General features: G+C 37.4%; 1 protein-coding gene across 1 annotated transcript in view; it reads left to right on the top strand.

The window, feature by feature from the left end:
- Positions 1–23,037, top strand: part of NCAPG2 (non-SMC condensin II complex subunit G2) — a 43,287-nt gene extending 20,250 nt beyond the window's left edge. The window contains exons 11-28 of the mRNA XM_063176377.1: positions 921–1,046; positions 1,921–2,100; positions 3,092–3,244; positions 4,826–5,048; positions 6,290–6,414; positions 7,277–7,450; positions 9,693–9,763; positions 10,012–10,165; positions 10,338–10,511; positions 11,039–11,149; positions 11,260–11,403; positions 12,175–12,274; positions 12,564–12,748; positions 13,535–13,678; positions 15,511–15,614; positions 18,591–18,688; positions 18,908–19,010; positions 22,807–23,037. Coding sequence (XP_063032447.1) covers positions 921–1,046; positions 1,921–2,100; positions 3,092–3,244; positions 4,826–5,048; positions 6,290–6,414; positions 7,277–7,450; positions 9,693–9,763; positions 10,012–10,165; positions 10,338–10,511; positions 11,039–11,149; positions 11,260–11,403; positions 12,175–12,274; positions 12,564–12,748; positions 13,535–13,678; positions 15,511–15,614; positions 18,591–18,688; positions 18,908–19,010; positions 22,807–22,858 — 2,421 coding nt within the window. The 3' untranslated portion in view covers positions 22,859–23,037. The remainder of the gene's footprint in view (positions 1–920; positions 1,047–1,920; positions 2,101–3,091; positions 3,245–4,825; positions 5,049–6,289; positions 6,415–7,276; positions 7,451–9,692; positions 9,764–10,011; positions 10,166–10,337; positions 10,512–11,038; positions 11,150–11,259; positions 11,404–12,174; positions 12,275–12,563; positions 12,749–13,534; positions 13,679–15,510; positions 15,615–18,590; positions 18,689–18,907; positions 19,011–22,806) is intronic.
- Positions 23,038–23,251: the final 214 nt, after the last annotated feature.

Raw genomic sequence — 23,251 nt, 5'->3', positions numbered from 1 at the left:
CAAGATCTGGACAAAATTCTTCCTTCCAAGTCTCCTTTCCAAGAGAAGTCGATAGAGGCTCTTCATCTCTGCACTGCTATCTTTGATAAATAAAATGTAGTTTGGTGGTTAGATTTCAGCTTTCTCCTTGAGATGCCTTGAATTTCTTCATGGTTTCATTGCCTGCTCTCTTTTTCTGTCCTTTGAGTCCACAGCATCAATTATCTTTCACTCAATGATTGTCTAAATATACACCTTTTTCTTTTCCCTTTTTTGTGTTTGTGTCTGTATAACCAGTAAAATACATGGTGGAGTACAGTGAAAATTGTTGAATGTGGTAAAATGTTGTGAGGCTTCCCATAGATTTTTGATGAGCTGCCTGGAGCTCAGAACATGTTCCTAATCCTTATGTGCAGGGATGCAGAACTGAATAAGTTTTTGCTGGATAAGTTATGCTCCAAGCTTTCTGGTACTTAGTCACTAAATACTGTTTTCTTGAGGAAACAGGCTTGAGCTTTTCAATTAAATCACCTGTCTCTTGACAAGCAAGTTAATTAATCCAGTCTGATTGAATTCAAGAGTCTTCTGTCTTGAAGAGGAGCTGTAAGGCCACCAAGAGAAATCCCAACTGCTTTTAATTTATTCACTTTACAGAAAGCAGAAGGGCTCTGACTGTGATTCCTCAGGGTCGTTGCAGCTGATGTGCTTTGAAAGCTGACTGTAACAATAACTCAGGTTTTACTGAATGGGCAGAAATGTAAATAAAACATTAAAACTCTTATGTGACTTTAAGTTCTTCCATCCATTTGTAAATTAATCTCTTCCATCTACTTAATTAAAAACACTTGCTGAAATGTTTGGAGAACAGTATTTGACAGGATACACCTTTGGATATTAACAGTTGATCCTTATGGAAAAATATCTTTTCTCCATTGTAACAGGCCAGAAACTCAGAAGTTCGAGCAAATGCAGCGTTTTTGTTTGTGGATGCTTTTCCTGTTCGTGATCCCAGTTTTACTGCTGAAGAGATGGACAGTGAAATTCAGAAACAGTTTGAGGAACTTTTTGTAAGTTTTAATGAAATGAAAATGTTAAAAATGAAACTTTTGTCAGAACTAACTAAAAAAAAATTGTTGATGCAATTAAAATGTATGGGATTTCTGAATAATTGTAGGGAAATAGAGGTCTGTGGTACAGAAAATACAAAATTAAACTTATATTTTAAATTTCTATAGTATGTTTTCTGCAGATGCTATACACCACTTTAAACTCTAAAAAGGAAATATTTTGCTTTGTTATTCGTTATTCTGTGAATGAGAGATGCCTTTGAAAGATGAAATGCATGAGTAATGATCTTGATCCTTGCTTAGCCTAGGATTGTGGGGGAGAGCTTCACAGTTACTATGGAAGCACTCAATCAAAGTTCAGTACTGTATTACTAAATACTTGTGAAATTAAGTATAATGGAGAGAACCTAAAAATCTCCTTACCAGTCCAGATGGGTGAGAATGAGCATAGTATTTTCATTAAGAAAATGTTGGGGGATTCCTGAGTTCACATCATATAATTGAAAGTTTCAAAGTTGTTATGTTGTTCCATAGGAGCAGTGATCAGTGTAAACTCATATAAATAGAAATCCAGATATTCTTCATTAAGTCACAAATGCAAGACTTGATTTATTTAAAAAGAAAAAATTCAAAAGTCCAATGAAAAAATTGGCCAGTAGTTACCTTAATTTTGCTTCTGGTTTAAATTTCCTTATTTTCTTCATAGTAAAATTCCTTGAGGGACTATTGATATTACAGTTCTTTTATTGTATGACAGTTTTCATAATGATTAAAATGTAATGGAATGCCTTTTGTCTATGATAGGCTCAGATCAAACAGCAGTAGAGTCACAATTTTCCAAATGCTCACAGTGTTGTTCTTTTGTTTGTTTTAGAGTCTCTTAGAAGATCCCCATCCAGTTGTTCGCTCTACAGGGATACTGGGAGTTACTCAGATCATATCCAAGTACTGGGAGATGATTCCTCCAACAATTCTTGCTGATCTTTTAAAAAAGATAACTGGAGATCTGGCATGTGATATAACATCTGCTGATGTTCGATGCTCTGTTTTTAAAGTAAATGTTTTTTATCATGATTGTCATTTTTCTGTTTTACTTGATGTACAGGTTTCTAGTATAGGCCACTTTAAATCAAGGAAATATCTTGTTCTTCAAAATGTCTGAGGCAACAGAATTCCTCCTACATGGAGGTTTTGCACATTTCATAAAAGCCACATGTTTGGAAAACACAAATGTCTTTTGAAATAGTAACTGATTGCCTTTCTGATTGTAAGGTTTTCAATTCCAGTTGTACACAGACTGTTTGGACCCAATAATTAATTTTTTTTAGCTATTAGAAATAACACTTTGACTTGAAAATATATGTAGGCAGCTCCAGAATTTCTTACATCACTGGCTTTAAGGCATCCCAAGGCATGCACAATTGGGATTTTGTTTCTCACTTTGTGTGTCTGAGGTTTGGATGGATGTAATTCCACAGCTGGTCTGGTCATGCCTCCTCCCATGCATTGCTCACTATGTTAGAAATAGTTCATCTTCATCTTTCTGGCATGTGAGAAATAACTGATAGCTTGGACAGAAAAATGAACTCCCTAATCAACATTTGCACTTGAAGATTTTGTCTGTGTCACTTCAGCCTCAGATTGAAGCTGTCATCCTGTTAATCCTCACTTGCTCCACTACTGCTTCATGGGGGAGCTATCCTGGATAAACAGAAAGTGCTGATTTAAAAATTAATTGTTAAAAAAAAAGTATTTCTAATTTGAAATCATCATATTTTAGAGAGCTGGTGTGTCCTCAGGCAGAGGGCAAGACCATGGTCTGAGTGTAGGTCTGAAGCTGATTCAGCTGAAGTGAGTTCACTGAACAGAGTTCACTGCAAATTTGAAGTAATCAAAGCAGATTTTACCAAAGAATATTACAAAAACAAGCATGCACAGTGTCTGCCCCTGCTTTGTTTAACATGACAAGTGTCACAGTCCTCTTCAACAATTTTTAGCTACACAGTTTTCAGCTCCACTCTCTGGATTTGATTTTTTTATTTTAGTGCCTGCCAATAATTTTGGACAACAAACTAAGTCACCCACTCCTGGAGCAGCTCCTGCCTGCAACCAGACACAGTCTGCATGATAATTCTGAGAAGGTGCGAGTGGCTTTTGTGGAAATGCTGCTCAAAGTGAAGGCTACCAAGGCTGCCAAGGTAGGATAATGGTACTTGATAAGTAGCAAGGAGACAAAATCATGGCATGTATTAAAAAAAAAAAAAAAAAGTACATTTTGAGACTGCTGCAGTGTTCTTAAAAAAAAAATAACCTGCTTTGCTCTGGTAATACTCTTAATATCTGTGGTATCCCGAGCGTTCTGTGGGGCCTTGTTCTCTCTGGATGGGCAGGGGAGAGCAGTGGGTTACAGCCACTTTCCTCAGCTGCCCAACTCTTCTAAATGCCTAACACCTTAACCCTAAGTAGCTTTTTTGCTCTGATTCTTCTGTTTTTATAATGTCTGCTTCTATTTTGTGACCACATCCTTCAGGATTTTCATGTCCTTTACAGTGATTTTTAATGTATTTTGTATTCTGCTGTGGACTCTTATTTAGGGTGCCACTGTCCAGCCACAGGCATTGCAGCATCTTTGAGCTCTTATTCCACTCTCTAATGTTTATAGTTTCCTAATTTCAATTTAATATTTTAATTTAACAATGGTTTAGTCTCTTGCTAAGATTACTAAAGACATAAAACTATTAGAAGGCATCCAGAGGAGGGCTCTGAAGGTGGTGAAGGGTGCAGAGGGCAAGTCATACAAGGAGTGACTGAGGTCAGTTTGTGAATTATTCTGAGTTTGCTGCAATTGAAGACAGAGAAAAAAGATAATACTCAATGTTAGGGATTTTTTAGGGGAAGGAAAGATCAGGTTTATATAAAGAAAAAAAATCCTAGTAAGTGTTAGATGTTTTTCAATAACTCTCTATTGATTTAAAAACTATAATGTGTATCTCTAGGAAGTCCTGGAATCACTTTAAACTTAGTTTTTATGACAGTTTTAATAGGGTCATCCATAGCTCAAATTCACAGGGTAATTATCTGATGCAAATATTTCTGCTAAAGAGTAAGATAGGTTCCTTGGCATTGAAAAATACTTTTTTGTTTGTTTTAATTTTAATTTGTCCAGCATAATTAATTCAGAATCTTCTCAGTAAAACTACAAATGTAGTGTTACAGCTGGCAAACAGCTGTGTAGTCTTTCTGAATTTCATAGCATTTGATTTCTGTGTTACAAATAAATTAGAGCTCAGCTAAGAATGGGATGCATTCAGTATTTAGTAATGTAAGCTTCGGGATGGTTTTGGAAACGGTGTTGATCCATTTAAGAACACAATACTTGTGAGTAGTTTAGACCTACTTTGTCCTGTGAGGAGAATATGAAACATGGCACATAATGGTAATAATTGTACTTTATGGTGATATCCTTGTAGTGTAAATAATTCTTCCCTGTATCTATGGAATTGCATTAGTATTGCAGGTGAAGTGGAATTTCTTGAACCACAATTTTAGCAGTGAGTCAGAGATACCAGGAGATTTTAAACATCAGCACAGCAGAATGATATTGCAGCAGAATTTGACCTCCAGTACACATTGGTGTAAGATTAAAAGCTGCTCATGCTTTCCTGGTTGATGTTCTTTATATTTGATTAGACTATTACCATGGAAATCACTCAATGAAGGTGATGTTTTTTTCCTCTGTTTTTGTTTCACTCCTTTGAACATCTTTTTACTCCACAAAGTTCTGGAATATCTGTCCCATGGAGCACCTCCTGGCCCGGCTGGAGGCGGACTCTCGGCCGGTGTCGCGGCGCATCGTGAACCTCCTGCTGAACTCCTTCTTCCCCAGCGCCCAGCCCGAGGATGTGTGGTGTGAGCGCTGTGTCACCCTCATCCAGATGAATCCTGCAGCAGCCAGGAAGTTCTATCAGTATGCCTATGAATTCACTGCCCCCACCAATATAGGTAAAGCACAAAACCTTGGGAGCTTTTGGGATTACTGATATCGTGCGATGTAAATGCTTTTTTCTTATTTCTGTAACAGGGGTACATTGTTGCTGGTTTTTTTGGGGGTCTAGTGTAGTATTAGTTTGTAGTTTTGGAAATTCTTGACACCAGCAATAAGCACAGCAGGCAAAGTTATCAGCTTTTTCAACATTGAGGAGATCAAAACTTTTCATCTCTGTTCTTATGATGCTGCACTGTGCACTCCCATGGTGGTACCTGGTCTATTCCCCTTTCTATTCCCCTTTCTCCCCACATGTACCTTAAAATTATCTCAGTTGATACCTATTTCTCATGTAGAATTAAGGTAGCAAATACCCTGATGCCCTAAGTGATTTGAGATCTTCATGTGAAAGATGATACAGAAACTGAAAAATGTTAACATCTGATAATCTGAGTGTTTGGGATTTGTGGACCAGGATTTTCAAGTTGCTCAGAGAAAATCTAAGAAGTCCTCCTTCAGAAAGCTTCTGAAAGTTTCAGTGAAGAGGGCATGTACTGCCCAGCATGTCCTGCTTTTTTAGAAAAGTTCTATTGAAACAAGTAAAATCAGGAAAATTTTGTTTCAGAGGAGTTCTGTTAAAACTCAAGTAATCAGCATGGAGTGACTTGGGTGAAATGCCCAAACCATTGCCTCTCACTGATCATCTTGATAAGGTTATGAAATCAGCTTGTTGTACTTCCACCAGAGTGGCATAACCCTTTCACTTTCTCTAGAGCTGAGCTCCTTGTTCAGGAGTGCAATGGTTGGGCTACATCTTTTCCAAAGGATGGGAATTGCCACAGGAGGGAATGGGAATTGACATAGGAATGAACATTGACATCGGAGGGAATGTGTTCTTGAACGTGGGTCATTAATTTAACAGCTGTGCCAGATTAGATGTAGGAGTTGTGGAAGCTTCTTCTGGTTCTGATTTGATAAAGTGGTGATTATTTGGGGTTTTTTAGTATACTGTTTTAACAGTAAAATTCCAGAACCTGATGATAATATTGTCATTTTTTCTTCATACTTAAAGATATAAAACATGTTCACATTTTTTCCATTTCCTGTACAAGGAATTTTGCTCCATTTTTTCCTAGCTGGTTCTGGTTCTGTTGCCTACTTTTTCATACTGGCTTTCCAGCATTGTAATTAGAAGCACTTATTACCAACATTTACAAATAGTAAATGTCTCATTTATTCCTGCTCCATTTAAATGTAGCTAAATTGATGCTCACCATTCGGCGCTGCTTGAACGCCTGCATCCAGAAAGCAATGAAAGCCAGTCTTCATGGCAGTGGGGATGAGGATGATGATGAAGATGGAAGTGAAAAGGAGAACACCAGTGTAAGAAAGTCCACTCTATTCTAAATTCTGATAACTACTTTTCAGTGGTGCTTAATGTGAGACAGAATATGGCAGAAAGTCTAAAGGAATGTCCTTGGGCGTCTCTGGAGTTGGAAGGGGAGAATTGCCATTATGTTTCAGACATCTTTTCATAAAAATCTTTTCTTTAATATTTTTCCTTCTGGGAAGCTGAAGCCTCAGAAAAAGAATGTAAACAATGGTTATCTGCTGCTGTGGAATGCAACAGGTACACCTGTGATTGGCCCATGTTGGATGTGTACAATTAAGGGCCAATCAAAGACCAAGCTCTCTCTGGGACAGAATCAGAGAGAGCTCCTTTGTTTATTCATTCCTTTTCTATTCTTAGCTTAGCAAGCTTCTGAGAATTTGTCTCTCTATTCCTATTAGCATAGTAATAATGTAATATCTATAATAAAATAATAATTCAAGCTTCCTGAACATGAAGTCAACATTCTCATCTCTCTCTTCACCCTGAAAAACCTTTGCAAGCCCTGTAACAACATTATTGGATTTTCATGTCCTGCAGTAGCAGAAATCTGATCAAGTAGTTAGAAAAAGATAGAAGGAATATGAAGCTTATTTTAAATTAATAGTTGCCTAATTCCAGTGTTGATTTTAAATTGGTTTGGTTTTGCAGTAAATTATTTTTAAAATTACTATTGCAAGATATGTGAAGTCAGAGAGATTAGAACTCAGTTATGGAGTTCCTGTTCTACAGCGACGAGAGTGTCTTTGTAAAGAATCCAGAAGGATTTTTTCTAGTGTCTTTAGAGCCTTATTTTAATTTAAATTTCTATCTGAAAATATCATTGGTAATATCATCTAAATGTTTGTATTTCAGGTGTTGAATAATGTGTTGTCAGTAAATGATGTGGCCAGCATGGCAAGTTTGTTGGAGATCACTGTAATACTCTGGAGAAGCATCCACAAGGCACTAGATCATAATGAGGATGCCAAAGAATATGCTATCAAGAAGTTTGCTTCTGTACTTCCTGAATATTTTAAAGTATTTCAGGTAAAGAAGGCCTAGATTTTCCTGAATTTTCTCAGTATTTTCTTCTGATGCTTTCATGTTTTATATCTTTTATCTATTTTTATGACATTAAGTATTCTTTTTCATTGTTGCTATAAACTATAAACAGCAGCAATTTTCTTGGAATCCCACAAATGGGCAGAAACTATTCTCCAGCTGCAGTGTCTGAGTGATGAACCATTATCCAAATAGTCAGCTCAAAAATACTTATGCAATAAATTGCTCTCCTTGTAAGGTTTTTCTAGGGTTTTATTATTTTGAATGTTTTAGAACTTTTGGAAAACAGTAAATACAAAAGAGCCATTGTAGAATTAATACTCAGTGTACATTAGAGTCCACATGTTTTTCTACCCATTGTCCTCCAGACTCTTCCACCAGCACCACCTCTATGATTCAGCTGCAGCTGAAGCAGCTGAGGCTCTTTTTGCACTGAATTTGAGCTGGCAGAGTGCACTTGCAGCCCAGAAAGCCAAACATGTCCTGCTGACCTCCTGGAGTGAGTCCAAAGGATGGCCACCAAGATGATGAGAGGGATGGAGCACCTCTCCTAAATGGAAAGGCTTAAAGAAATGGGATTGTTAAGCCTGGAAAGGAGAAGGCTTTGGGGTTTGCCTAATTGCCTGCAAGAAAGACAGAGAGGGACTTTTTACAGGGGAATGTAATGACAGAACAAGGGGAATGGATTCAAACTAAAAGAAATTAGGTTTAGATTAAATATTAGGAAGAAATTCTTTTTTCTGAGGGTGAGACATTGGCACAGGTTGTCCAGAGAAGCTGTGGGTGCCCCATCCCTGACAGTGTTCAAGGCCAGGTTGGATGGGGCCTGGAACAACCTGGCTAAGTGGAAGGTGTCCCTGCCCATGGCAGGGTGGTTGGAACAAGGTGATCTCTAAGGTCCCTTCCAACCCAAACCATTCTGTGATTCTGAGGTTTCTGCTAATTTAAATCTACTCTCTAATAATCTGTAGATGCATTTATTTTTTTATTGCCTGGATTCAATATAGTCAGTTAATTAAAATCAGTCATTTTCAAATTCTCAGTCTCCTTGCTCTGATTATTTCAGTGTAGTTCTTGAGGAGGATGCCATCCTGAGAGTGGCCAATAGTGGCTGCTGCACCCAGAGTGAATTTGGAAGGATTACATACTGGATATCTTTTTCTTAGTTGATGGCTTTTATGCTGAAGTGTCCTGAAATATGGTGGCTGCTCCACTGCAACTTTGCTTTAGATAATCAGAGAGTGAAAAGCAGCTCATTGCTACATATTACTCTGCAGCACAGAGACACAAGTGCTCTCTACCCTGAAAGCATTTGGAAGTTGTCAAAGACATTCCAAACTTTTTTGGTAGAGGATGTAGCATCCTTTCTGAAAGGGTCTGGTGAACAGACAAGATATCCAGCTTTAGCAAGCAACCTCTTTGACTTTGATATTCTTACATAGTGAGTATGCAGCTTGGATCTAAAAGGACCTGTCATCAGAGGCTTAGTTCCTAAAAGGCTACAAACATACTGAAGCTGCCTGTCTCTTTCCTGAAAAAGCTACAAATATATTTTAAAAGTTCTTTTAAAAATATGAGCTTTAAAAAAAGGTTTTAGATCTTGGAATGGCCAAGTAGATGATCATTTCATTTGACTGTTTCCATGAAGTTAGGACATAGAGATAAACCATTTTTGAAGAGTTCTTAACATAGATTGGTTTCTGTATAAGATGAGTGAGATTATGTTGTGGCCTAGACCATGTATTATGACATGTTGTAATGAATAACAGTGCATTAAACACTGCCATCCTTATATAACAACCTTTTTCTTTAGTCTTTTTAATAAGTTTGTCTTGTGAATGAATTTAGGCATTTAAGGTTGAGAGGAGTTAGATGGTGTCATGGCTGTGCAATTAAACCTTAGTCTCTAGTAGAAAAAAAATGATGAGGAGCTGCTATTTCTATTGCAATGAGTATTAACCTAATGGAGCCATGACTATTCATGGTAGTTGTTCTGGCAGTTTGTCAGAAAGTGAAGGATATGATAATTGGTAATTGACCTCCAAAACCAGGAATCAGACATTTCAGATTGCAAGCCATATTGTTTTGAGCTCCTTTCAGCTCCATTTGTACTGTAAAAGGGAAATCCTTAATTTGAGGAGCTGTAATCACAATTTTTCAGTACTGTCTTTAGTTTTGCTTGCATGTATGTACCTCTGTGTCATAGAGTGTCATTCTTTTATCCTAGGATGAGCGGTGCATGACTCCACTGATTATTCTGGCATCCTTTATGCCCCCTGCTGCTATTCCTACATTCAGGTACTGTTTGGAAATCCAAAATGCAAATGACAAGAAGTTTCTTGCTGGCTGTATTTGTTTATTTTTCGCAATCTGATATATTAAATACCCATTTGGGTAAATTAAGACACTAAAACTGTGATAAGTCAGTAAAATTTGTGATGTTCAAGTCTGTCTCATTGGTGAATCCTTTTTTTTGTATTTTACTAATTGTTTTCTGCACTTATGGGTGTGAAGATAATGTATCTCTTTGTCTGTTTTCTTTTAAGCTGTGGTGTGCTTTCCAGACTCAGAAATATTGACAGTGGAGCTGACCAAAACAAATATTCTATCCTGATCGACTGCCTGTGCCGCTGGGGTCAAGTGGGACACATTTTGGAATTAGCCTGTGATTGGCTCTCTGACTCACTCACTCCAACAAAGGTGTGCAAATGCATGTCACAGGGAATAGAGGAATTGCCAGACTGCTTTAAGGCATCATGCTTTTTAAGAATAGAACAAGACTTGTTAATGCTGTATTATTCTGCTTTGAAATCAGTTCTACAGTCAGATACTAACAGTGTTTGTACTGGTTTTGTGCTTCCTTCCTATTCAGAATGCTAAAACATCTGGGCGTCGAGTACGGATCCATGTACCACAGGAATCCAAGCCAGACCTAGCAATTGATTACATTGAGTATTTATTGACTCATCCTGTCAATTGTGGTTGCCTACTTTCTGTTCCTAAAAATAAACTGAAGAAGCTTTTGAAAATCCTCGGTGCTGCAAAGGTAGTTTTCTCCTTCTCATAAACAGTGCTTATAAAATCAGTGCTTAACATCATATATTGCCTGAGTCAAACTAAAATGCCTGCAAGAACAAATAAATGAGGTTCATTATGCCCTCTCCCTTTGTAAAAAGATCTTTTTTGTAAAAAAAAAAATCCTTTTGATTTTTATTTCTTTTTTATTTTTATTTCAACAAATACTCTAAACTAGAAGTATAATAGTTCAGAATTGTTTATAGAGATGGCAGATTTAAGCCAGCTTCTCAGTCTTAGATGTCTCAAAATTTTTTTGATCTAGTGTTGAGTGTTTTTAAGGGACCCGACTTTTAGAATATGCGAATAAGGAATAGTCTGAAAATCAGTTATGGCATTGAAAAATGGAAGTAAAGTATGCTTGTTGCTTATTTGGGGTTGGTGCTTTGCTGTTTTTGTGGGTTTGGGGTTTTCTTTAACTTTTGTTTAAAGCTATTGAGTAAAGAAACATTTGAAAGGTTTTTCTGAAAACTATAAATGTAAACCTTGATATTTCAGAAACTTCTTGGCTCATTTCTGGAAGGAACAGATTCTGGTGGCTGGAATCAAGCAACCAGCCTAAGAGCCTTCAGCCTCTTTTGCAGATTGACTGTTCATCTTCAGCATAAGGTATGGTTATAGCTTTCCAAAATAAGCTGGAGTTACAGTTGACAGTATAAGGAAGTTCCAAAACAACTGGAGAGACAATTGGTAAACTTCCCTTTGGGTTTTTTTTTCAGTTTTCTGAAGAAGGAGAAGATCACATTTCACTTCTGAAGGAGACAGGTGCTTGGATAGAAAGTCAAGTTGTACCTTTTATACTAGCAAGTGATCAAGAGGATGGTATTTCAAAACACAGTGATGTTTCTGAATTCATTATCCAGGTTAGATGATTCTTATAATATAAATCAAGCTGCTTTCAATTTGAAAAGCTGTAGGTGTAGCAATTTGTGTGCAGACAAACTGCACTGGCATTTGTGCCATCACTTGCAGTGTCCCTTACCCCTGACCTTGATTTGCCCTTCAAAGAAAGCATTTGATGATATAATGTGGGTGAGGTTTTAGCTAGTTCTGAGCTGTTTTCTGTTGCATTCTTCTGACATTTCATTTAACCCAAGGTGGATTTTTAACACTGAGCTTTTACCAGATTTTGGTGAAAGGAAAGATTTGGCTAACTTTGGTCCCAGGCAGTGTCTTTGAACAACCCAGCTCATATATACACAGACTGATTAAAAGTTCTTACTCTGCCTTACTTCCATCTCATAACCTGTTTAGTATGTAACAACTGTGTGTCTGTAGGGAAAAGCTCTTTTTGTCTGCTGGTTTTAATTTTGCTATTAAAGGCAGGTAGAGATGTCATATTTTGCCTCAGTAAATGATAAGTATCAATGCCTTTGATCTGAGCCTGAGTTAAAAAGAGAGGATTTGCTGCCTTTTGAGAAACCATTTACTGTTGGGAAAGGGCAATGGAAGCATTTGAAGGACTGGTTGGAATTCATGCTTTTCAGCAGGTGTGAACTGAGTAACTCCAGTTAGGAACACCAGCTCTCAGGGCACCTTGGCTAAGAGTTTGTAGTTTTATTATTTTTCAGTTTTACTGAATGATTACTTTACATGAAGTTTGGGTTTGCTATAATTTTGCACCTCTCTTCTAGGCCTACCTGACAGTGTGCAAAGATGTCATAATGGTGGGCCTGGGAAATGTCACATTTCAAGCACACCTGTTAGAAATGGCTCTTCAGGTTATGCAAACAGGTACCCTCTTTTGTACTAACAGCAACATCTGCATTTATACTTGGCTGGCTTTTCTTGGATTAGCAAATTAGTTAATCCCTAACTTTTAGGACTTGGAGGGAACACTGGATTCATACTTAAAATGTTAATTGGACTGTATGAAAATTTCAGCTAAGGGTGCTCAGAAATGAAATGTGTTGTCTACACTTGTAAACTCTCACTATTTGTTGTATCTAACTGAGTTCCATTCTAAGGTTGTACCTGATTAATATTGCAACTTTTACATTATGGTATTTATCTCTTTCTCTAGAGAGAGGTAGCTTTTGTGCTCCAGTGTTGCTGTGTGCTCTAAAAGAAATTATTGAAGCTTCTTTAAATCAGAATACTGAGACAGAGGAAGTGACAAATCTTTTCCACACTCTACAAAACGTCTTTCAGAAAATTTTAGAATGTGTGGCACACAGACTTAAGAAAGAGCAGGAAAAAGGAATTCAGGTATGATATTACAGTCCAAATTGATACATAATTGCTAATATGTAGATGAATCCATCATTTTTATGCAAAGGGGTATACTTAAAACACTTTGAGGTTGTTACCTTGCTATTACCAACTGTTTGGGTAGATGCATGATTAAATTTTCAGTTAAATTTTCCAAGTTTTCTTGTTACCAGGTTTTTTTTGTCCATTTTGGTCTCATCATGACATAAGAACCAGTAAATTGCAGAACAAATGCATTTTGTTGCCAGTGATTCTGAAACATGGTGATACTTGTAGGCTGTTAATCTTATCTGCAATTAGATGAACTTTCTCAATCCAGAGCAAAGGTTTTGTTTATATACATTATGATCTTGGAGGGAGGAAAATTTTTCTTTATTGTTTATTTCTTTTAGTCTGAATGATACCAACTTCAAAATATGAATGATGTTTTAACATTCTTGAAAATCTCACATCTTCACAGAAAAGTAGACTTCTTGTATTTTAAAGCAGATACTAAATAGTAGTGAAATGGGTGGATCAGTCTGGGAAATTTGCTGATCTACTTTTCAGGACTTGTGAAAAACATTCAGTTCTTTTTTGTAAGAACCACTGCTTTGTTTGTTTCTCAAATTTCTGAGCAGACTTCCTAGTTGTTGCTGATTCCCCTCTGATCCCAAGTGACTAGAATACCTCAAAAGCTTTCAAGGTGTGTGTGGTCTGCACTTCACAGAGAGGTTTGCTGGTATAGATTATTTATACTTAAGCAGTCTAAGAAAACAGATGTGTTTTTCTTTTTGGTTTTAGTTGATTCGCTCTATTCAGATGCCTCTTGGAGAATTCATCCATGCACTGCAGTGCTGGCATTCCACATTCCCAGCAGTTCACCAGGGTGTTCTCTCCACTCTCCTGGCTGCAATAGTAGCAGAGATAAATTGTGTGCTACAGAAGGTAAAGTGAATCCTGATTTTCTTTTTTCCATTTAACACCTTCTGCTTTCTAAATGTTATGTTGGAATGACAGAGCTTTATTCAGAAAATTGATCTTTGTACTGCAGATGAGGATTTTGTGTGTGTTGGCATGGAACAAACAGGAAACTTTATTTGCTATAATTTCATATTAGAGTTCATCTCTCAGATTTCTGACTACAGCTGTGTAGGAACAGACTTGTCCTGATGCCTATTTCAGTGTCTGCCTCTGACAGGAGAATTTGGCAGTAAGGCAGTGTTGGGGATTAATAACATGGATTCTGGGATATTTCCTCTGTGCTTTGTGCTGGCTCTGGCTGGGAAGGAGTCAGCTTTCCTCCATGTGCTGCTGTGGTTGGCATTTGTGGCCAGGCCATTGTTGAGGACACACCAGTTTGTTTTGGCTGTTGCTGAGCAGTGCTTTGCAGTGTCAATATTTCCCTGGTTCCTTCACCTTCACTCTATAAAAAAAGTGAGGCTGTCAGTGGGCAGGAGGCTGAGAGGGAACACAGCTGAGACCATGCAGCCAAACTGATCAAAGGCTTATGCCTCACCATGCAATGCTCTATTCAGCAATCAGAGCTCAGGGAAAGGAGGAGGACAGGACATACCTGACTTCATCCCACCCAGCATTAGGGAGTTTGGGAAGTGAACCTCTGATGTGTGACAGATTCCCATTCCCTGCTCTTGGAATGGTCCCAAAAGGTTCTGTAGCCCTGTTTCAAAGCAGGCTGATGCCCTGCTTGGCACTGATCATTTGTGCATTCTCTGCTTCCATACAGAGACATATCATGTGCTGCATCTTGGTTGTGGCTCCTTTGGTTTTCCAAATATCTGATCTGCATTGCTTTGGAAAGTCAAGAAAGAGTCTCTAATACTGAAAAGAATGTGTAGACAGAGGTTGTTTCATGTTCTGAAAGTCCCAGGAACCACAACTCTCCTTGAAGGAGAAGGGCAACATTCCCACCCCATTTTTCTAATGCAGGTAATGTTAGGGGCAAATATGATTAGTAAGATTGGAAGCTTTGAGAACTAAAAAGGAAGAGCAGAGGCTCTTCAGTAGAGGCTGTGCTTTTGCTGTGGGTTCTGGATGTGTCAGAAACAGAGCAAGGAACAGTTGCCAGAAGGCACCACAGAGCAGTTCCAAGGTTCTGTTGCAGGAGGCACTGCAGCAGTACCAGCTGTTTGCCTGCAGATACTGATGTCTCAGCTGACAGGCTGGGGGGGACAGATGCTCTTTCCACATGATGCAGAGGGAACATTTCTGGGCTTGAATATACTGGAGATTGATAGATTGAGTGTTCATTCCAGTCACTCATCTGAGCTGGGCTTTTCCCTGCCCCCAGGTTGTTGTAGATCAAAATTCAGTTCTAACTAAATATTTGTCATCTGTTCAGAACTTTACACCAAAAAGAGCAGGTATCCAGAAAATCACTGTCACTGAAGTTACATTTAGAAATCAGGGATGCACACTTCAGCTTGGAGCCACAGAGGGGACTCACTTGTGTTTAACAGGCTGTGCCTTTGTGAAGAGTGACCACCAGTGTAGATAAGTGAAACTTCTGGTGACAGCAACTGCAGAGAATATCTGTCTTGGTACAGATACTGTTCATGTGCTTTAGTTTCAGTCTTTCTAATTTAAATTAGTTTTGTTTATTTGGACACCACACAGTTGAATTAAAGCCACTCAAAGAATACTTTTGAATGTTCCAGTTGTTTAAGGATAGGTCCTGGTTAGTGTAATTATTGAAATACAATATTCTGCATACACATCTTTCTTGAGCTACAATGGTTGTTGACTTATTTCTTTTTTAGGCTTCCAGTGAAAATGACTGGACTATGCCAAAGGCTATTTCAGACCTTCCCCCTCTTTCAAGCAATTTAATGGCTGTAATTATGAAGTCAGCTAATGTTGTCAGGTAAATGTTTCTATATTAATTTTTCCAAGATTTTTGCTAATATAGAACAGTTTATGTGTTGTCAATAAGATTTTAATTTCTAAATTCAAATAAATCTTGAAGAACTGGTTGCTTTCTAAATTTATCTGGACTATTTAATAATCCCTTTTTAATAATCCCTTTTTCTTGACATATTGCCTGTAGGTATTGATTGCTGGGGTTGAGTCCATTTTTTAACCAAGAGTGCTTCTTATTTACAAGACTTAATCATTATGAGTTTTTTAATCATACATCTTGGCTTGCTTCTTTCATAAGACACTTATAAAGCTGAGTCCCCTCAACACAGAGATATTAAGATGAGATAAAATATATGCCAGAAATAGAATTAATCCTTTGATTGAACATCTGCAACAAGGTGGCATGTACTTATGGTTGTATTAAAGTCACAACATTCAAAATAGGAAGTATCTGAGTGCTGAAAGCCTCCAAAAGTGAGCTTTTGTTATTTATTTTTTAACACTTAAACTGGGAGAATGTTTGCTCTATTTAGTGGGGGCCCTGAATATCTTCTAAAATTGTCACGATTGAATTTCATTTTGCATGGTTTGTTCATATTCAATTTTTCTTAACATGACTCTACACACCAGACTTGTTTTAAATTACAAAGGGACTTAGAAGTTCTATTGCTCTCCCTGACTTACCACAACTAATTCCTCTTCTTTCATCTGACAGGCACTGAGTATCCCTGTCTCTGCTGTTATGAGGTGGTTTGTTTTCTTCTCAATCCTTCTCTAATTCTAGTTGAACTTGCAAAACAAAAGACTCCAGAGACTCAGCAATAGTCCACATAATGCAAATCTAGCCATGAGGCAGCAGCTAAAGGTGTTGTCTTCTAGTGAAACAATTATTTTACACATATCTTTTCAAAAGAGATGCAGAAAATCAGTTAATTCTTCTGAAACTTTTTCTTGTAGTAATCAAGGTGAATCTTGTCCATTCTTGGTGGAAAAAACTGCAAGTTTGGGCCAAATAGTTTCTGTGTACTTGGGGAAAAAAATGTATCTTCTAGTATTTCTCTTTTTGGGGTAAAGATTTGGAGATAATTTCCATCTGGTTCTACTGGTGCCTCAGAACTGAGACTACTTTTAAGGTTCTTTTATAAATCTGTGTTGCTAGGCCACAACTAGAGTCCAGTAGTGCATGGTTCAGTATTTCAGACATCTTTATGTCAACATGAAAGCCTCTAACATTACAAAATCTGATGTGAGCTCCTGCTCTGTGAGCTCAGAGTCATCTTGCTCTGAGTTGAGCAGAATCTGTTTTATTTTCAGTACTAACCAGTCTCTAGCACTGAATTTCAACCCCCCTAGCAGTGATAATACTGGGAGGCTTGGCAGTATCTGTCCAATTGTGTGAGTAGCCTTCATTTTAGTAGGGAATATCTGTATAGGAACCAATTACTTACCTCTGAACCTTATATGTATTTTTAAATAGCTTATTGTTCTGTTCTATTTTATCTTTGCCTGCAGGCTCATATGACCCTTTTTCAGAGGGAGGTGGGGAAAGGCAGCTTCAGTGAGTCTTGTTACAGGTTAATGAAATTCCAGTGTTCCTTCATGGAGGTTAAGAGTGTGCTTAGTGACCCAAACAATGATGACAACCAAGTCAGGACTGATCCCACTTCTGTCCATTAGCAATTTAAGAGCAAGCTGAATTGGAATCAATGCTTGGTCACATTAGTCCACAATGATACAATGAAACTGAAGCAATGCATGAGCAACTTCATAATGCTTGTTTCTGAAGCTGAAGATTTTTCATCTTTCTCAGCTCTTAGAAGCAATATTTGAATTTCTGCAAAATGTTTTTACTGAATTAGTTCTTAACTGCATATTTCATTTTGATATCTTAGCACAATAAAAGCCTGAAGAACAATTGAAGTCAGGACTGGCAATGTATGATGTTCAGTTTTCATAACAGATAATAATATTGCTAAAGGTTTTTTGAAATATGTTAGGGAAAGTTTCTGTAACATTGCTGCTCTCAGTTTTCCCTTTAGTTCTTCACAGAACATTTTGCTTTGTGCTCTGAGGAGTACCAGGATTGTGGATCTCTTCCATCTCCTCTTTTATCCCTCTTGTTCTTTTATTTTTCTCTGGTTTTGAGAATTGCTTCTCAAAGTTAAATTTGGGTTTTTTACCACAAACACTAATGACCAGTTAGTTTCCATTCTGTGCTATTGACTTATTCCCTACTGCAGTTTAGTTTGGTTGCTGGACCCCATCTGAGACTCATTTCATTTCTCTTACCTTGACATATATCCCAAAACACCACTAGAGTTTGCTGGTAATACTTTCATCTCTTGCTAGAAGTCACAAAATCTGTTAAGATACATATAGAGTTAGTATTTTACAAGGAGCTGCTGTCATAGTTCTATTATTCTGTCCATAGTTTCACTAACTAAAATGCTGCTTGGATGTGTTTCAGAGCATTGTTTAGTTATAAATGATCTTCACTGGGTTGTAATTGGAAAAACATCTATTTTAATATTTATGAGAAACACATTTAAGATCAAATTTTAATTAAGCCTGAGTAGGCACTAGCAAACCAATGGAGTCGTAGAATTTTTTTTTTCAAACTTTTGTAAGAATTTGAGTTAGAAATTTCAGTAAATTCTGGGAATTAAATTCCTGTAGAACCAGTAGTTTTTTCATGGATTGACTTTCCTAAAATGTACCACAAGCTCTTCACTTCTTTTAACAGCCACTTTTTCTGTTTGCAGACTTTTTTATTTTCTTCCCAAGCAATTTACCATGCTTTGATATTCTCAGATCCAGAGGCAGCACATAGTTTTCAGTTACCCAGTCATGCTGCTTTGTCCTGCATGGTGTCTTTGAAGCTGTGGTGGCAGACTAGCACAATTAGAAACATGTTCTGTTCAGTTCTATTTTGAAGGAAATGTGATTTATAACATATTTTTTCTTTATGTTTTTTCCTTAGGTCAATTTTAAATGAATTAATGGAGTGCATTCTCTCGGAAGAAATTGAAGGGATTTTTAGTCTAACAGCTACTGTCTGCATTGTGACTGTAATTAAAGGTCAGTTAAAACATTTTTGTCCTTTTTCCATCTTTCTTTTTGCTACTGCATTGAAATACACAGTAGTTAATCCAGGACAGTGAAAATCCAATTTAATCTAATAGTCCATTGAGCAATCTTTTCTGTTTAAAGTTATTTTATGAAAATATGGAAGGGTGGGGTTGGGGTTTTTTTGATAAATTATTATTTTTGTCCAACATTTCAACTCATTTCAAATAGGTAAGCACAAAACTTCACTTCTAAAGGATATTGCACTTGCCATTCAAAGGAAGCTGATAATGTGCAAGGATGCTGCCACAGAAGAATCCAGAGGCACTGAAAGGTGGGTGTGCTGCAGGAAAGGAGCACTGAGCTCTCCTATCCCCCCTCTGCAATAATTGGCTCTGTTCTGTACTTACATAACACTGTTAGAGTGTTCTGAGTGATTGATTGCAAGGTTTAACATACTGGGGGGGAAGTGGGAGGTATTGAGCCCAGCACAGTATTAAATTTCCTGCCCTTATATCTGCTGTGATTGCAATCTTTACATATTTAGCTTCAGGCTTTTTTCATTTAATTTGAATGTGTTATCACTTGATCTGTATATTGCAGGATTCACTTCTGAAATCCAGGTCTGTTTGCAGCTGGGGTAGAATAAAGCAAATAGTCCAGTTAGTAACTCTTATTACTAGGAGATTTTTCTCCCACTTTAGCATTAGGCATATGAATCCAAACCTATGCAGGCAGTAAAAATTTAACTGAATATAACAATGACTTTGAGACCTTTCCACAGGTGATTTTATTTTGCTCTTTTTGTTGGATGGTGGATTTCAGGTGTCATATCTTGTGTATCTTTTGTGAAAAGATTTTTGAAAGTGATTGGCTGCATTGTATTTGCAATCAGTTATCTCAGGCCTGTTGAGAGAACCATGATAAATGCTTTAGCCTTTAGTGTCTCAAACTTGATGAAGTCTTAGAATTTGTGAACAGCTGATTTCTGCCTAGTTATTGAACTGCCCATGGAATCAAAAAGTGTGCAAAGGAGACATTATAAGCTCAAATACAGAATGTGAAGAAACCAGACTGGGGTTATGGACATTATTCCAAAATTTCTGAGAAAGTTTGTAATGCACCACAGAGGCCTGAACATGCAGAGGCCCTTGCACAGTCTTTCATCCTTCAAACTAGTGATCCTTACTATTGAGTCAAACAAGGAATGTAGAGTAGACAGACTTTAAAATAAAGAAACCAAAGCAGGGACTCCCAAACAAGCCAAAAATCCCATTGTAAAGGAGCCTCATCGTATAGGAGCTTCATTTACTCAACAGTTTCTTGCACAGCTCTTCCCCAGTGTGCTCTTCTTGTGGATCCTTGGCCTAAAGCACTTTGTTCTCTGACATTTTAGTGACTTGACATGACATTGGTGGTTGAGCTGTGCCTCCATCCAGAGCATGGTGCTCTGGGCCCCTTCAGTACCCAAAAGAGACCTGCAGGAAAGCTGGAGAGCTGCTTGGCTGTGAACAGAATGTCCTTTGGTCAGAACCTTGCTTAGAAACAAAATCAAACACAAATAAACAAAACCCCATTCTTTTCCCCTTGAAATTATTTTACAATGGGTTGCCAAGTGCCCTACTAGAATATTTTTAACAATAATAATAATAATCATTGTAGAAAAGAAGGAGAGCAGCAGGATATCGTGTTTCAGTTTGCACTTCTTCTAATCAAGACAGTAAAAAAAGCTGTGAAATTAAAGTGAATCTTAACATGATTAAATAAATAGGCACATTAAAGTGAATAATTGCTGCCACTTGAGAGCACTAGTGACTATAAATTTCAGTGAGAACACAGATAATTGCTTTATGAATCTATATGATTGTCTCTGCCCAGTGAACTGGGACAAATCAACCTGCATGTTGGGGCAGATGAGGAGTATGAGATGCTACACAGTGTTTTAATTTTGTGATACATGAGTGGCTACCTTTGTGTAATACAACCCAGGAGGCAGTTGCAGACAAAATTCAAGGGTTAGGGATATGAATATGATAATGGGAAGACTTTTTCTATGAATTGGAATTGCACTATGATAAAATTCAGAAGCTGTCACACAGCTTTGCAGAATTTGGGGGGGTTTCATATTTGTACAGTTATGTTGGGGAATTTTTCAGTCCAGAAGGGTAAAATAATTGATGCTGGGAAGAGGTTTGGAGGGAGTTCTGCAGTGATCAGGTTCTGCACCATGAATGGAAGTGTTTGCAGTCTCCCAGTAAGACAGAACATCAGACTGGGCTGGGCCTCTGGTGGTTTCTGATGTGCCATTTGTAGTGCTGTGCTGCTGGTGTGCTCATGTAGCTAAAATGTGATTATGCATGCTCTAAACCATGCCCTGTTGTTTGTAAACTATTTTATCATCCTGCTCTGCTTACCAAACACCAAATTTTGTTATGGTATGCTGCAAGCTAGAGCTCTGGTCATTAATTTGAAGACAGTCCTCTAACACACATCACTGTGCTGCTGCTGGCTAAAATACATTGCTGGGTTTTAACTCATTCTTAATAGTATTACTATTTTTTGCTTCTGAATGCATTAGCTCCTAATAACTCCTTGAGGGATTATTTTATTCAATACCCAGGTATACCAGGAAATGGTGACATTCTTTAATTTCCCAAGAGAACTGGCATTCTGTGCCAGCATCTTAACTTCAGACTTAGGAGTAATCTCTTACATATTAGCAATGAAAGTAAAAAAGCTGTCTGGTGTGGTAATTAAGGTGCTGCCCTTATACAAGGAATTAGTGCACTAATTCAGAAGCAAAACTTTTCACTGCAATTTACTCTTCCCTCTTCAGCTGAGCTAGTGGTTTCAGATGGTCCTGTGGGTCTGTATTTTAAAAATGCTGTTCAGTGCATTTAAAAATTCTGGACAACATACTGTGTATTGAGAGAATTTCCTCAAGAGTAATGGCACACACATTAGTTTATAAAATGCAAATATTTATGCTTAACAAAAAAAATGCAGGTAAAGCTGTCAATGCAGTCGTTTGGAGGTTAGAGAAATATTAGATTCTGTAAAACCTAATGTGCTATAGGATAATAACTTAATACTGTATTTAAGTGTATTTATTTTATTTAGCTTTTTGATATATGAATATTAGAATTTAAATTTAGCTAATGACTGTGCTGAAATATTTTTTTAGTATTATCATTTAGCTAGCTCTCAGATTCTTAATTGCACTCTCTTGTGTCTGTAAATTATTGCTCTTGAATTGTTTTGGTATATAACTCTGGGCATGATTTCTCTGCCTCCCATCTTTAAGATCCCTAGGAAGGTACTTGGTAAAACTGACTTCAGCTTGGGAGGAGCAGAGTGAGCCCAAGTGATGGCTTTGGCCAACGTGCCAAGGGTCCCACATCACAAATCCATTGGCTTTTAGCCTTCAACTGTAAGGAAATAAAATTTATACAAAGCAGCATTGTGCCTAAACCCACAGAACATAACTAATTCTCCTAATTCTGTAGAACCTTGTAACGCTACCTTTAATTGAGACTGGAGTTTCATTCTGGCTTAAAGGCACTGCAGAGAGGGGTGTGAGATCAGAGACCAGAGCAGGGCTGAGGAGTGTGAGGGCAGCTCGAGGGGGCAGCTGCTAATAAGGACAAAATTGAAAGCTCAGGCTTGGAAAAAAGGTGCCACAGGTGAGAAGAAAAATTATAGTTATTGAAGAGTGAGGGAGAAATGAAGAAAGCAAACGAATGAAAAGTGGTCTTAGAGTGAATTTCTTGTAAAGGATTTCACTGTTTTGTTTAAACAAAAGAGTAACAATGCTCTGCAGAAAACGAGTGGGTTCTTTAACTAGATGATGAAATATTAGAAAATGTGCTTGAATTGACATAGTAATTTAAACTGGTTTGCTGTTGGTTATTCTAGAGACCGAGATGATCAGGAGAAAAATGGAAAAGTTGAAAGAAAACGAATCCAGCTATTTCAAAAGTAATTTGTAAAGGCATTTTAATAAACAAACACAGACTAACTTGTCAAAGAAATCATGTGGTAGCTGTACTCTGAGAATCAAATAGTTGAGGATTGATTTGGCATTTAGCATTTCTAATTCTGTTATGCATTCTTTTTTTATGGCATTTCAGATTCCTGTGTGAATCATCTCTGAAAATTTTGGATGAATTTTTGAATCCTTGACCACGCAGAAGCTTTCGTCATGAAAATTGAGGGAAGGTGTATTGCTTTGTAAAAAACTTACCTTGTAAACTTGTGAATTGCTTAAAACTGTTTTCTGTTATTCTGTACATTTAAAGCAAGCAAAATGTATAAAAGTGTATATAGAAATTATGTAATAGTAAAGATTCTTCAACAGCTGCAAAGGGGTTGTTCTGTATAAAAATGTCTTCTTGGTGGGAGTGTAAAATCAGTATTTTTGTATCTTTGTTTTTGTAAAACAAATAATAATTGTATCATAGATACTCTTGAGGCTGAGGTTGCATGTAACCTCAGTTCCTGGGAGGACTACAGCATATTCCTAGGGGTTATGGAAATGAATCTTACTTTGAGATGTGTGAGGGTCAAAATGGTGAT

This window comes from Melospiza melodia, chromosome 1 (assembly GCF_035770615.1).
Source record: "Melospiza melodia melodia isolate bMelMel2 chromosome 1, bMelMel2.pri, whole genome shotgun sequence".
Classification (NCBI taxonomy): Eukaryota; Metazoa; Chordata; class Aves; order Passeriformes; family Passerellidae; genus Melospiza; species Melospiza melodia.
Note: the sequence above shows the minus strand (reverse complement) of the source record. Positions and strands in the feature narration are given on the sequence as shown.